Below are 11,629 nucleotides of genomic sequence, written 5' to 3'. Positions count from 1 at the left end.
GGGAGTATGGCTTAATTTATTGCTAACATGCTAAAGCTAGGAAGTACGAAAATTAATTTTTCGCTGGTTTCTTGGTAAAATAAGGTAAAAGCGTTTTCTGCTACTAGACAAAGTCAGGTTAAATAAACATAAAGGATTTCGTTCATCTCGGACTGAAATCAAAGTCAAATTCTTATTAACATGAAAGGGAGCCCTAGCAAACTTATGATTTCGAAAGGAAATGACAGTGGCCTTGCATCTGTAGAATAACAGGGACACGCTTCGAATGCTGGAATACACACTGCGTTCTGTTTACTCTTGGAAGAATTACTTGTTGCAATATTTGCATAGTGTTCAGTTCTGTTTAATTACATCTGTCTGCGAGGACGAGTTCAACGGTGTAGGCACCAGATTCAAACCAGATTTCTTTCTAGAGCTATAAAGACAGATTCCAGCGAGATGGACACAGACTTTCATCCATATGAAGGTGAAGATTGTTTCAGACAGTCTAATATACTGGGCTGTTTATTCTTCTCTCCCTTTGGAGACATTTAATGAACGGTGAAGCCTCGTCTGTCTTCTTGGCTGTTGAAGATGCCATACGTTGTGTTTCACAAGAGAAAGCAGGCGGTTTGGCTGAAAATATCCCCATCCCTGTGCCATCCTGCATGCAGCCTGGAGGCGCCGCCTTTTCACTGGTGGAAAAGGTGAAAAAGTTTCTCTGGGTGGAAAACACAAAGTCCCAGACGTACGCATGATCATCTGCAGGAGCCGTGCACGAAGCTGAAAGGAATATTCGGTCTCATCCCAAGGAGTTTCCGACACGTCGCCCATTCGGGGTCGAGCACTCTGCCCGCTGTAACGGCACCCGGGCGTCATCCCATTTCTAATTCCCCACCGCTGTCTGCGGGGATGTCGGATGCTTCCGGGGCTGGAGAAGGGCCGCGGGCCCCCCGCCAGCGCCGCGCTCCGCTCCCCCGCACCGGGAGCGCCGCTCGCTCGCTGCCCCGCCCGGCCTGCAGGGGGCGCCCCTCCCCGCCGCCCGGGAGGCGGGGCCCGGCGGCGCCACGCCCCGCGCGGGGCGGGGCCGGCGCGCGAGGCTGGACACGCCCCGCCCGCCCCCCCCCCCCCCCATCCCGCCCGCAGGCTTGTTCGGCGGGGAGCGGCGGTGCGCAGCGGCGGCGCCATGGTGAAGATCGCTTTCAGCTCCCCCTTCGCGCAGAAGGACGAGCCCAAGAAGGAGGCGGCCGAGGCGCTGGTGGCCGATAAGGTGCGGGGAGCGGGGTGTCTCCTCCGCCGGGTCGCGGCGGGAGGAGCGGGGCCGAGGGGAGGCGGTGTGAGGGGCAGCGGGAGGTGGAAGCCGCCGCCGCCGCCGCCATCTTCTCGCGGAGGCAGCGGGCAGCCCGCGGCTCGCCTGTGGGCCGCTCCGCTGCTCCCCTCCGCGCTCCCGGGCGCTGGGGCAGCCTTCCAGCGTGGGGTGCGGCGGCTCTGGGGTCTGCGGCGGGGTGGGGTGGGGGGTCGCTCCCCTCAGGGCCGCCGCGAGGGGCCGCCGGGCGGTGCGGGTCTGAGCGGGCCCCAGCGCCTGGCGCCGCCGCAGCGGTTTGCGGTTTCCTCACCGCAGCCGTGCTCGGGGCGCCCCGGGCGGTGCCGAGCTGCGGGCTGGCGTGACATTCCCGGGAGAGCTGCGGGCCCGCACGCAGCGGCAGGCCCGGCTGTTTATCTCGCAGCTGGGCCCGTGCCAGCGCCGTGTTTCCTGACGGGGATTTAAACCTTCGTAGCTCGCAGGCGGGGGGAGCCCTGCGCCGTGGCCGGCTCCGGGGCTCGGCTCCGGCCCGGGGAGAGCGCGGTGCCCTTGGCGGCAGCTCGGTCTCCTCGGGAAAGAGCTGGTTTGCGTCTTCCGAGCAAACGGAGTGGGTTAGGGCCCGTCCTCCGCTGCGCTGAAACCCTCGTAGGCAGCGCTGCGGTAAGGTGTCTGGGCTTCTGCTGTGTCTGGCTTAAATTAAGAAACCTGCTGTAAAAGGTTTTAAATAGAAACCTGGGTAAGTACCCTGTGGTTGGCTTTTCCTTCCTAACGAGTTGTCGTGTCTCTGACTTGAACTGAACTTTCCAAATCCATGGGAGACTTTATTTTGAAGATACCGTGCTTAACTGCTGGTGTTCTTAGCCAAATGAAGATCAGTGTCTAGGTAAGTAAATCAGTAGCTCAGGCGGAGGAATATGGGATGGACCGAGTTTATTTGTAATCAGGGAGTGGGGTTATTAAGAAAAAAAAACAACAAACCGAAACCACAAAACAGAGAAAACAAGTACCTGTGGACTTGGACTCCAGTGTCTTTATTTTTGTTTTCCCTTCTAAGCTGTAATCAGGAAAGCAGCTTGCCTTCCAGTCTACAGAGCCTCTTCTGCACCTGAAATAGTCTCCCTTTAAAAGGGGAAGGAGTGCAGAGTGGTGTCATTATTGCTCAGTGGATTATTGTGGGCTGTAGGAGTTGTATGTGTGCACAGTTAATACAGTAGCACCGAATTACTAGATCAAAAGGAGGGAGAGAAAGTAGGGAAACAGTGTGTAGATAGAGGACTAGTTTAAATTTTGATAGTGTCTCATTAATCTGGCTATTTTCTTGTAGGACAGACTCATCAGCTACTTCTTGGGCGACTTGTTAATGCATGTTTTTACTGGCCCTCTACTATGCAAGTTCTGAGCCTAATGTGCTTAACACCCTTTCTTCTGTTCTCATGATAGCTGCTCTTCTCAATTTAGAAGCTACTCGTGCTGTTTTGTTATACTTGTCACAATATTCTCCATGTTTGTGCGTGTGTATGTGTTTTTTTAACAACTCTTCACTCTGACTTCAGGGCTTAGACTTGCGTGTAAACATCAAGTTCACGATTTTACTCCAAGACAAACTTGTTCTAGTGCTTGTTAATGTCTTCTTTTGCTGCGATATTTGTGCAGAGCAAACAAGCTTAATGGCTAATGTTGGCTGAAACAGCACAATAAGAGTCCCCTAGAATATCTGCACAAAACTCTTGAGCTTGCAGAATGCTCTCCCTGCAGATTCCTTGGAGCTCACTGTGTCAACAGTGTCTCTTGAGCTAGCTGCAGATGTTAACACAAGTGATTTTTCTTCTCCTCTCCTAATGCCAGTTTGCTTTGCTTGTTACTGCAGAGCTTTGCAGGTTTTTTTATGACTTCTGTTATTTTTGAGCAGAGGCTTTGTAACCTATTGGAGCGAAGTCTTGGTTTCGTGTTCTCTTACCAGTTCTGTCAACTCTTCTCAGATTCAGGCTGCCTACGTTGCTGCTTAGTATGATGAATGCCTTTGCTTTGTTTGAAAGACGTCTAGTGCAAGTATAGCTAATTAGATGTCGACATCATCCAAGCACTAGGATATCTGCGGTGCCAAAACCTGCTGCACACTGTTGTGTTCAAGTAATGACAGGCTAGATGAGTAAGTTACTGAATGGTGGAGCTGAAGGTGGCAGAACATGAAGAGAACAGAATTAGTCTTGATCTCAAAAGAAAGCTAACTCTGAAAGGTGGGTTTTGCATAATGTTAAATAAACATGGCATAATTCTGGCTTGTAACTAGTTTGGTTTTTTTGACAGATGCTTAACTAGCCAGTTGTAGCAGCTTATGTCATGCTGAACCAACATTTTTCTGTTTGGAGGATGCGAGAGTGGAATGTAGGAGTATTGACTTTCACAAAGCAGCTTGTTTTTTGTTTCAGTTCTTGCATAGCTGAAGCGTTAGACTTTTAGGTTGCTGTATCTTGCTGAGCATGGAAATGTGTGCAGCTTTTGTAATAATACTGTGGCTTGTTGTGATCGCTGAAGTGGCAGGTCACTTCAGTATATTGTGTTCTGCAGGAGTGCAGATAGTGGGACCCAATTAGAGAAAGGCCATGGAAGCTGCTGCGCTAGATCTAGCTCCTGACTCTAGGAACAACATGAAGGAAAATATTTTTTTTTTTTACTGTGAAATCCAGCTTTTCTTCCAGCCCCATGGAAGGAGCAGGTCTTGAAGGCGATCTTCTAAATACTGGAGTCACAACTCATTAAAGGGACATGCTTGACCAAATATGTAGATCAGCTGAACTTTTGGGAGTTGTTTTTGTTTTAAAGACCTGAAAACTGCATGTTTGCTCAAAGGGAATGTCACTTGAGATTGTTTGGTATTTGACAGTACTTTTGCTGTTCTCTCAGCTTGACTTGTCTGAGCCTCTCACCTGGAAGCCTAGAAAGGCACTGAAAGAACTCTTGAGTGTTACAACTCACCAGAGAGACACCACTGTTAACTTTGCAGTCAGTATTACACAGGGCATCACCAGGTTATGGCAGTAGTAGTTTCCTGTGGATGCTGTCGTCCTCTTGTTTGAGAGAACACTGAGAGGGGGGGAAAAAACAAGTCACTACCTAAAGAGATAAGTTTTAGGCTGCTGGGACTTGGATGGAATGGAAGAAAGAGTATTTTGAAGCTGCAAGGTAGGACATGCCCCAGGGACTTGTTTTTATTTGACATAATTTGAAGCTGTGCTTAAGCTGACAAGTGATTCTCTTCCATAGTGGACTTCACCTCTGCATATTATGAGTTCTAAAACCTGAATGTTTGACTCAAGTGTCAGATGCCTGTTCCCCAGCTACTGGTCAAAGTTACATCTTGGCTTTTTCTCTTAGTCCAGCTTTGTAAGGAAAAGTAATGTTTTCTTAGTCCATCTGATAGCAAGAGGAGGATAGGAAATAGACTTCTGGGAGGAGGCCTGAAAACACTGTGTTCCTTAAAATGACCTTGCACTACAAATCTTGCTTTCCTTGTGCTTTATTGCAGCTGCAGCACTGTATCTTTTGTTACAGTTATTTGAATTTCTTACACCTCAAATAGCTTCCAGATAAAGGCTTGTCTAAAAAACATCCTCAAACTAAGAAAATATCCTCTTTCAGTGCTGTTTGAAAACTGATCTTAGTATGCTGCAGTAGTATTTCATGTGTTTTTTTGTTATATGATACTTGACTTAAAATTCTCACTGCACACCTAAAAGAAGTAGAAGATGATAGGTTGAAGGTGAAGCAGTAGATAACTTTAAATTCAAAGTGGCTACACTTTCTAAGTTCTCATCTCCCTTTATTTAAAGGATCCAGAAATTGCCACACATGGAGGTGAAAACTCATCTGGAAGATGTCTGCTGACTCTGCTGGGTCTAGCGTTCATCTTGGCAGGAGTTGTTGTCGGTGGAGCCTGCATCTACAAGTACTTCATGCCTAAGGTAACGTGAAAGTTCTTTTTTCTTGAGGCATCCCTGAATTAAAAAAAGTGTAATTATAAATGGATTACCACTATAATAGGAAACCTTCAATAACTGGGACATGAAAACTGCTGTGTCCTTTATAAAAGCTCCAGGTGTGACGCACCTGTGCTTCCTGTTAGAAGCACAGTTTTAAAGCAACATTCGCTGTAAAAATAACTAGCCCTGCCCTTGCCTTTTCAGCATAAGGTGTACCGTGGTGAAATGTGTTACTTTGAAAACGAAAATCGTGATCGCGCGGTCGAACCTTATTTCCTCCCTATTGCCGAAGAAGCTGACATCCGAGAAGATGATAACATAGCCATCATTGACGTGCCCGTTCCAAAGTTCTCAGACAGTGATCCAGCAGCGATTGTTCATGACTTTGATAGGGTGAGTATGTGGGAAGCGATGAGAAAGAACTAGTCTTGTTGCTCGCTGGGAAACGGAGGAGCAGATGGTAATCAGAAAAGCTCCAGGGTTTTCCTTCTTAAGACCTTTGAAGCTTACCGTCGACTCAGGCTTCTCTTTGGGGACGGGTTTGAGTGTGGGAAATCTGACCCTTTTAACTCTGTAGTAGTACGCTTAACTTTTGCCAGGGAGGAAAGTTACAAGAGTGTTAGAGGAGTTCATGCCCACAGCGACTCTAACTGGATCGTTTCTCAGAACAGTTCATCTTGGTGCTGTGCAACTTTAAACATTGCTGCCAGGAGGACATCTGTGAGTGACACTTGCTATTTGACCAAGAATCCCATGTAAATGAAATTGAGAGTAGGAGAACATTGTAAATGTGAGCTAAGAAGTGGGGAAACTGAGGCTTCGGTCTAAGATTCTGCCAAACGGTACAGCAAAGTGTAGAATTCTGGCTTAGTGCTATGCAAAGATTAGACTTAGATTCTGGTTCAGTGCTGTGCAAAGTCATAGTTGAACAAGTAAATATGTTGACAATTTTAGTCTCTGCAGTTCTTGCCCTTGGTAATGCTGATGTGACTTTCTAGAGACTCATACTTTTTCTGAAGAACTACTCAGAGGGAATGATTGCTTGTCAGCAGTGGATACCTTTTGTGTGCACTGTGCTTAATTGGACCTCTTCAGTTATGAGAGCATACTCCTGGTACTTTCTTTGTATTTATACAAACTGTACTCGTTTAGAATTATGACAGAAAACGCTTTTCTAGTCAGCTGTCACTTTTGTACCAAAGTCCTGTTACAAACCATAGCTGTAACCACTTTGTTTGCAAAAGTGGTAATAGCAAAGTTCTGACACGAGACAGCTTCTCAGTGCATCACTTCGATACTAGCTGTGCATGATCTGCAGCTTTTTGAGCTTCCTTCTCAGTCCTCGTAGAACTGTGTTCTAATAATCAGAGGCCACACTTAATTAATTGAAAATTTGTTTTCAAAATAGCTTTTGACGGCGTACCTTGACCTGCAGCTGGGTAACTGCTACGTGATTCCGCTGAACACATCCATAGTTATGCCGCCAAGAAATCTGATGGATCTCTTCGCAAAACTGGCGGTATGTGGAGACTTTACTGTTCAGTTATGCTGACAAGATCACTTTTGATAAGTGCTGGATGGTGCTCCTGAACTACAGTCTCTTGCTAGAACAGTCCTCTTGCCATCAGAGTACATAATCCCCCTGGCTCAGTCACTGTAGTGAAGTTAAGGCCAGCTGTCAGTGTATATTATGTTGAGTAGATTGATGCTTAATGCTCTTATTAATACCTAGCTTTATGAAAGCTGAAAGCAACTAGAGAATAAGGTTGAATTTAGCTATTATAAAGGAATTTCATAAAGCTCTGAATATCATTGAAAGCCCAAACCTGAAAGTTACTACCGGAAGGTTCACTCACCCCATGAGAGTTCTAATGAAAAGAACAATGCTCACTTGTTCTTCTCTTTTGTTGGCACTGTAGTTTTGAGCTCACGGCAAGACTTTGACTCTTCAGTGACTAAAACTGCCTTTTTCCAACAAGACACATCTTACGGGTCAAGTAGCTTGCTGCTACTTTCAGTTCAAGTGCAGTACTGAGCTATTGTGTGTCAAATGTACTTTTCAAAAAAGTGATTGACTCCTCTGCTCCTAGTGCCAGAGGCCACCTGAGCTGGCTCAGCTTGGGTCGTTTTCTTCAGCATCATGAAGACAAGCTTTAAGTGTGTCTCCCTGCCCCAGTTTTTAGGAGTTGGTCATGAGGGGTGAGATGTCGTTTCAGTAGTGCTGTGATCTTGTGGCGAAGACTTAACTGTTGTAGGTTGCGCTGCTTTTTTTTTGTGTTGGAAATATATTGCCTCAAACATGGGAACTTTCATAATACTTTGTTTCTCCTCTTTTAACTGCAAACTTTCTGTTGCTTGCAGATACGCTTGAACAGGTTCTATTTATGTTTGCTTCATGTGAGGCAAGCAATGTGAAGGTTAAGGGTGTTTTGTTTGGATGTAACTGCAACTGTTTGAGATAGCCTTTGTGAGTTTTTAACTTCTCTGGTATGCAGCTGTTCAAGACTAGCATATCATAGTATTAAAAAGGAGGAAAGCTGAAATCTAGTGCTTGAAGCCCTTCCACAGCGAAGAGTAAAATGTAGTGATGTTTGTCCATTGTTAGTAGAATACTGTGTCTCAAGGTGTTTTTTTTTTCCTCGTTTAGACTGGCTCTTACTTGCCTCAGACTTACCTAGTCCGTGAAGAAATGGTGGTTACAGAGGAGATAGATAATGTGTCTGATTTGGGTATCTTCATCTACCAGCTCTGTGTTGGAAAAGAGACGTTCAGACTTCAACGCAGAGACCAGATAACGGGTAAGTTCCCTTGAGTGGAAAAAAAAAAAAAAATATCGATTGTTCAAGTAGGGAAAGGGAAAATACTTAAACCTTTGGAGTTTTTAGACTTGGAAATCTGCGAGTGTTCAACATGAGCTGAAACTACTCATAGAACTGATGGGTATTTTCCCTTACTTCTGAGTATTTATCTGAAGTTTCATTCAAAGATGGTGAGAGAGAGTTTCTGTATGGAATTAGAGGTTACATGCCCAAACCAAATTTGAACTTACGCTTGTCCATCTTTGGCTGAAGTTGTAAGTTAGCTTGGCCCCAAATTCATGTAATCCCTCTGATAATGTGAGTCTCTGTAGGTGCAGCTTAGTTGGTCACTGTTCTATCTAAACTGTGTTAGGACAGCGTCAAAAAGCATTGTCTTCTGGTTCACTCTGGAAAAAAAAAAAAATTGAACAACTAGCTCTGGCTCTGGACATTCCAGACTTCCTCTCTAAAAGAGGAAGAATGCTTCCTAGGAACTTTGGAGCTCTGATTCTTTATTGCCTGTGTCCTCGAACCACCTCCCTGCCGTTCTGTGAAAAGGATTGAATTGGAGATGTCAGTGGTTTGACATAACTGGAAGGAGACCTAGAGTACAGAAATTTGGTGCTGTGAATTTTAGTTCATAATTGTAGTAGTTCTCAAAGCATCTCACAGTTTGCAGCTCTCGCCAAACGCACAGGGAGCTGATCCTTTGTCAGTTACAGCCTTGCAGAATGCAAACGCTTGGCTTGTCAGAAGTCTTTGCTCTGGTTTTCCTGCCAAGCTCTTAGGCAAGAGTTTCCTCAGCCCAGTTACAGCTTGCAGCATCAGGAGCCACAGCTGCTGTTTGCGGCAGGCTGCCTCCTGTTTCTAGGTGGAAGGCTCTGGATGTGGGAGCATAAAGCAGTGGTCCTGTGTAGCTAGCAGCATGAGGCCCATGAAGAAGCAGTAAATGTTGCCCTCATTGGAGGGAGAGGCATGCACCTCACCTGTTGTGAAGGTGTTTTTGTGAACAGGTCTAAATTGACTGCTGTTGGGACCGAAGACACTAGTCTACAGACAATGCTGCAGAGAGTGTTTGTGGTGTGTCCTTAAGTCATCCTGCTGTAGCGTGTTGTTGACTTCTTCGCTGCATGTTAAAAGGCTTGTACAGAATGCTTGCACAAAAGGATTCTAGTAAATGGATAATGTCTCTTGGTGCAGTTTCTGTTCTATAACCTGGTTTGCCCTTGGGGAGGAGGGTGGGAAATCTAGGCAAAGGGAAGACTGCTGCTGAGGAGAAAATTGTTCAAGGACAAGGCTTGTCTTGCCTTCCGGACCAAATTTCTAGCACACCTTTCTTTTAGTGTGTAGAAGGCATGCACACATGAATGACACTGAAATGGATGAGCTCCTGTAACTTGTGTGGAGAAGTCTTCTCGTTTAGCTGGTGCTGTGTTGGCTCTCAGGTTTTGTAGAGTTGATGGCTTCATCTGTTAGATCAAACCGACCTTGGGTTCGGTGGCAGGTCCCTGGACTTGTAGCTGATGGCATGCGAGAAAGCAGCCAGGTTATCCCGACCCTTCAGTTACGTACCGAGTTAGACAGCCGTTGGAAACTCCTTAGCTTGTACAGGCATTGAGGTTGAGATGAACTGAAGGGCAGCCTTACCTGTGAAGTGTTAATAAACTAAACCAGAGCCCTGCTAGGTTTGCTTTAAGAGCTGCTGCTGTTTCCAGACCTCGCTGGATAGCTTCTCTTGCTTACTCTGAACAGTTCTCTGCTTATTAAACAAGCTATAAATTGTTTCTCTAATTGTTGTATATTAAAGTGCTTTAGTTGAGCAGCTTGTCTTTGATGACTGGAGTATTGTATTCTTGTATCAGCTGTGAATCTTTACTAGGAGACAAATAAACTGCCTCTGTCAGATCCAATGCTGGTGTGTCTCAAAATAGAGAAAATCACTTTAATAGTGTTAGGAAAAACTTTGGTAAGATCATCAGCTGAGTGGCAAATCCTCACAGGGCTCTCACCAAGGTGAAGACTGCTCTGCAGAGCCACGCTCTCTGTTAATACGTACTGGGTGGGGAGTAAGTGCTGAAAAACGACTAGGGTGGGTTTTTTTTCTGCACCCTGAGTTGTTTGGGGTTTTTTTTAAACTCCCTGTAATTTCAATCTGCTTTGCTTTTCCTTTGTGGTTAGGAAGGTCTATGAGAAACTTCGCCGTAAACAATCTACTTAGTGTTGTCTCTAATGTCACTAAAACGAGGATGCGGATACTAGGAAAAAGTGCTTGCTTGCTTTGTCCCCTGTGTTGTATGTGGCCCTTTTTTGTTGTTACCATTCTGAAAATGAGGGAGACTTTCCCTTGGAAAACAAACTGCTGTCAAGCTCTAGTGGCAATGCATGGCTGTAGTACTCCGTATGCTGAACGACTGTATCTTGCCGCTAGATTTGCTTTACTTAGGCTCTCCTCTTCTCTCGTCCCCAGGTCTGCAGAAACGGTCAGTGGAGAACTGTCACTCAATCAGACACTTTGAAAACTCTTTCGTTGTTGAAACAAAGATCTGCCAACAGTGAAAGGTGTTGGATGGGAGGTGACTAGTTCGCACCTTCAGTGAGAAGTCTGAGCATTAGACGTCGACTTCTTAAATTAAAATGTGCAGTGATAATCAAAAGCCTTATGCATTTTCTGTGTATTGCTTGTATTTCAAAAGACAAAGTCACCATTTCAGCTTTCTTTGATCCTTGGTATAACTTTTTAGTTGTCTCATGTAAAGCTTAAATTTGAGTAAGGTGGTTTGTTTGGTTTATTGGTTTTTTTAGAAGGTTAATATCAGTTTATCCGTTGAATGTGTTTGATTTAGTGTAATCTGGGAATGGCAGAAAAATATATATATAAAAAAAAGTTAACCAATTCCTTGGCTGGAACCAATTCTGTTCACCTTAACTTTCACAGAATGATTAATATTAATAATCTGTGGTTTGCACATCTTGTGTAGTTCTGTAGGATAGCTCTGCACTCCATATCCTGGCTAAAAAACCTTCCAATGTGTATCATTAAAGATTTATTTTAACTACCATGTGTGAAGCATGTAAAATCCAAACTCAGTGATCATAAACCTCTAACACTACCCTCTTTCCTTTTGTGCAATTACTGTATTGAATTCGTATGTATATTTGGAACCTTCCCCAAGCTTACATTTAATTCTTCTACCTTTGTTTGGTTTTGTGGTATTTAGTTGTTAGGGTCAGATAGAGTTGCTCTTAAAGCTTGTCAGTATTTTTGGTTATTAATTGATTTCTCCTGTAACTTCCTATTTGAAAAATCTCTTCTGGTATAGCTCACTTGTGACTGTGACTGTAGTTGTAAACTTAAACTACTCTGGCTTACATAAACTTTTTAGAACAACTTTTTATGAGCAAGTAGCATTACTACTGCAGTCAGAGCATCGTTCCTTTTTTTTGAAAGCTGCAGTATAAAGATAATGAAGAGTTAGTGTCCTGCAGTTGATGGACTTGAGAGTTTTATTAAGGGACTTTATATTGGCATAAGTTCTGCAACCCTATAATAAATGTTTCTCTAAAACGTT

The 11,629-nt window shown here is 44.8% G+C and overlaps 1 protein-coding gene across 3 annotated transcripts; it reads left to right on the top strand.

The window, feature by feature from the left end:
* Positions 1–1,124: 1,124 nt before the first annotated feature.
* On the top strand, positions 1,125–11,629 carry LOC104370972 (integral membrane protein 2A). 3 transcript variants are annotated; one of them, XM_086619414.1, is made up of 6 exons: positions 1,125–1,249; positions 5,113–5,244; positions 5,467–5,655; positions 6,671–6,781; positions 7,910–8,060; positions 10,528–11,629. In XM_086619414.1, exons 1-6 carry the CDS (start codon positions 1,166–1,168, stop codon positions 10,614–10,616), a joined length of 756 nt encoding a protein of 251 aa, XP_086475540.1. In that variant the 5' UTR covers positions 1,125–1,165; the 3' UTR covers positions 10,617–11,629. The 3 variants fall into 3 exon arrangements, with proteins under 3 accessions (XP_086475540.1, XP_086475539.1, XP_086475542.1); XM_086619413.1 differs by having other exon boundaries at positions 1,125–1,279; XM_086619416.1 differs by lacking the exon at positions 5,113–5,244 and having other exon boundaries at positions 1,125–1,279.

This window comes from Tauraco erythrolophus, chromosome 13 (genome assembly GCF_009769465.1).
Source record: "Tauraco erythrolophus isolate bTauEry1 chromosome 13, bTauEry1.pri, whole genome shotgun sequence".
NCBI lineage: Eukaryota > Metazoa > Chordata > Aves > Musophagiformes > Musophagidae > Tauraco > Tauraco erythrolophus.
The sequence above is the reverse complement of the archived record's forward strand: the minus strand, read 5'-3'. Positions and strand labels throughout refer to the sequence as shown.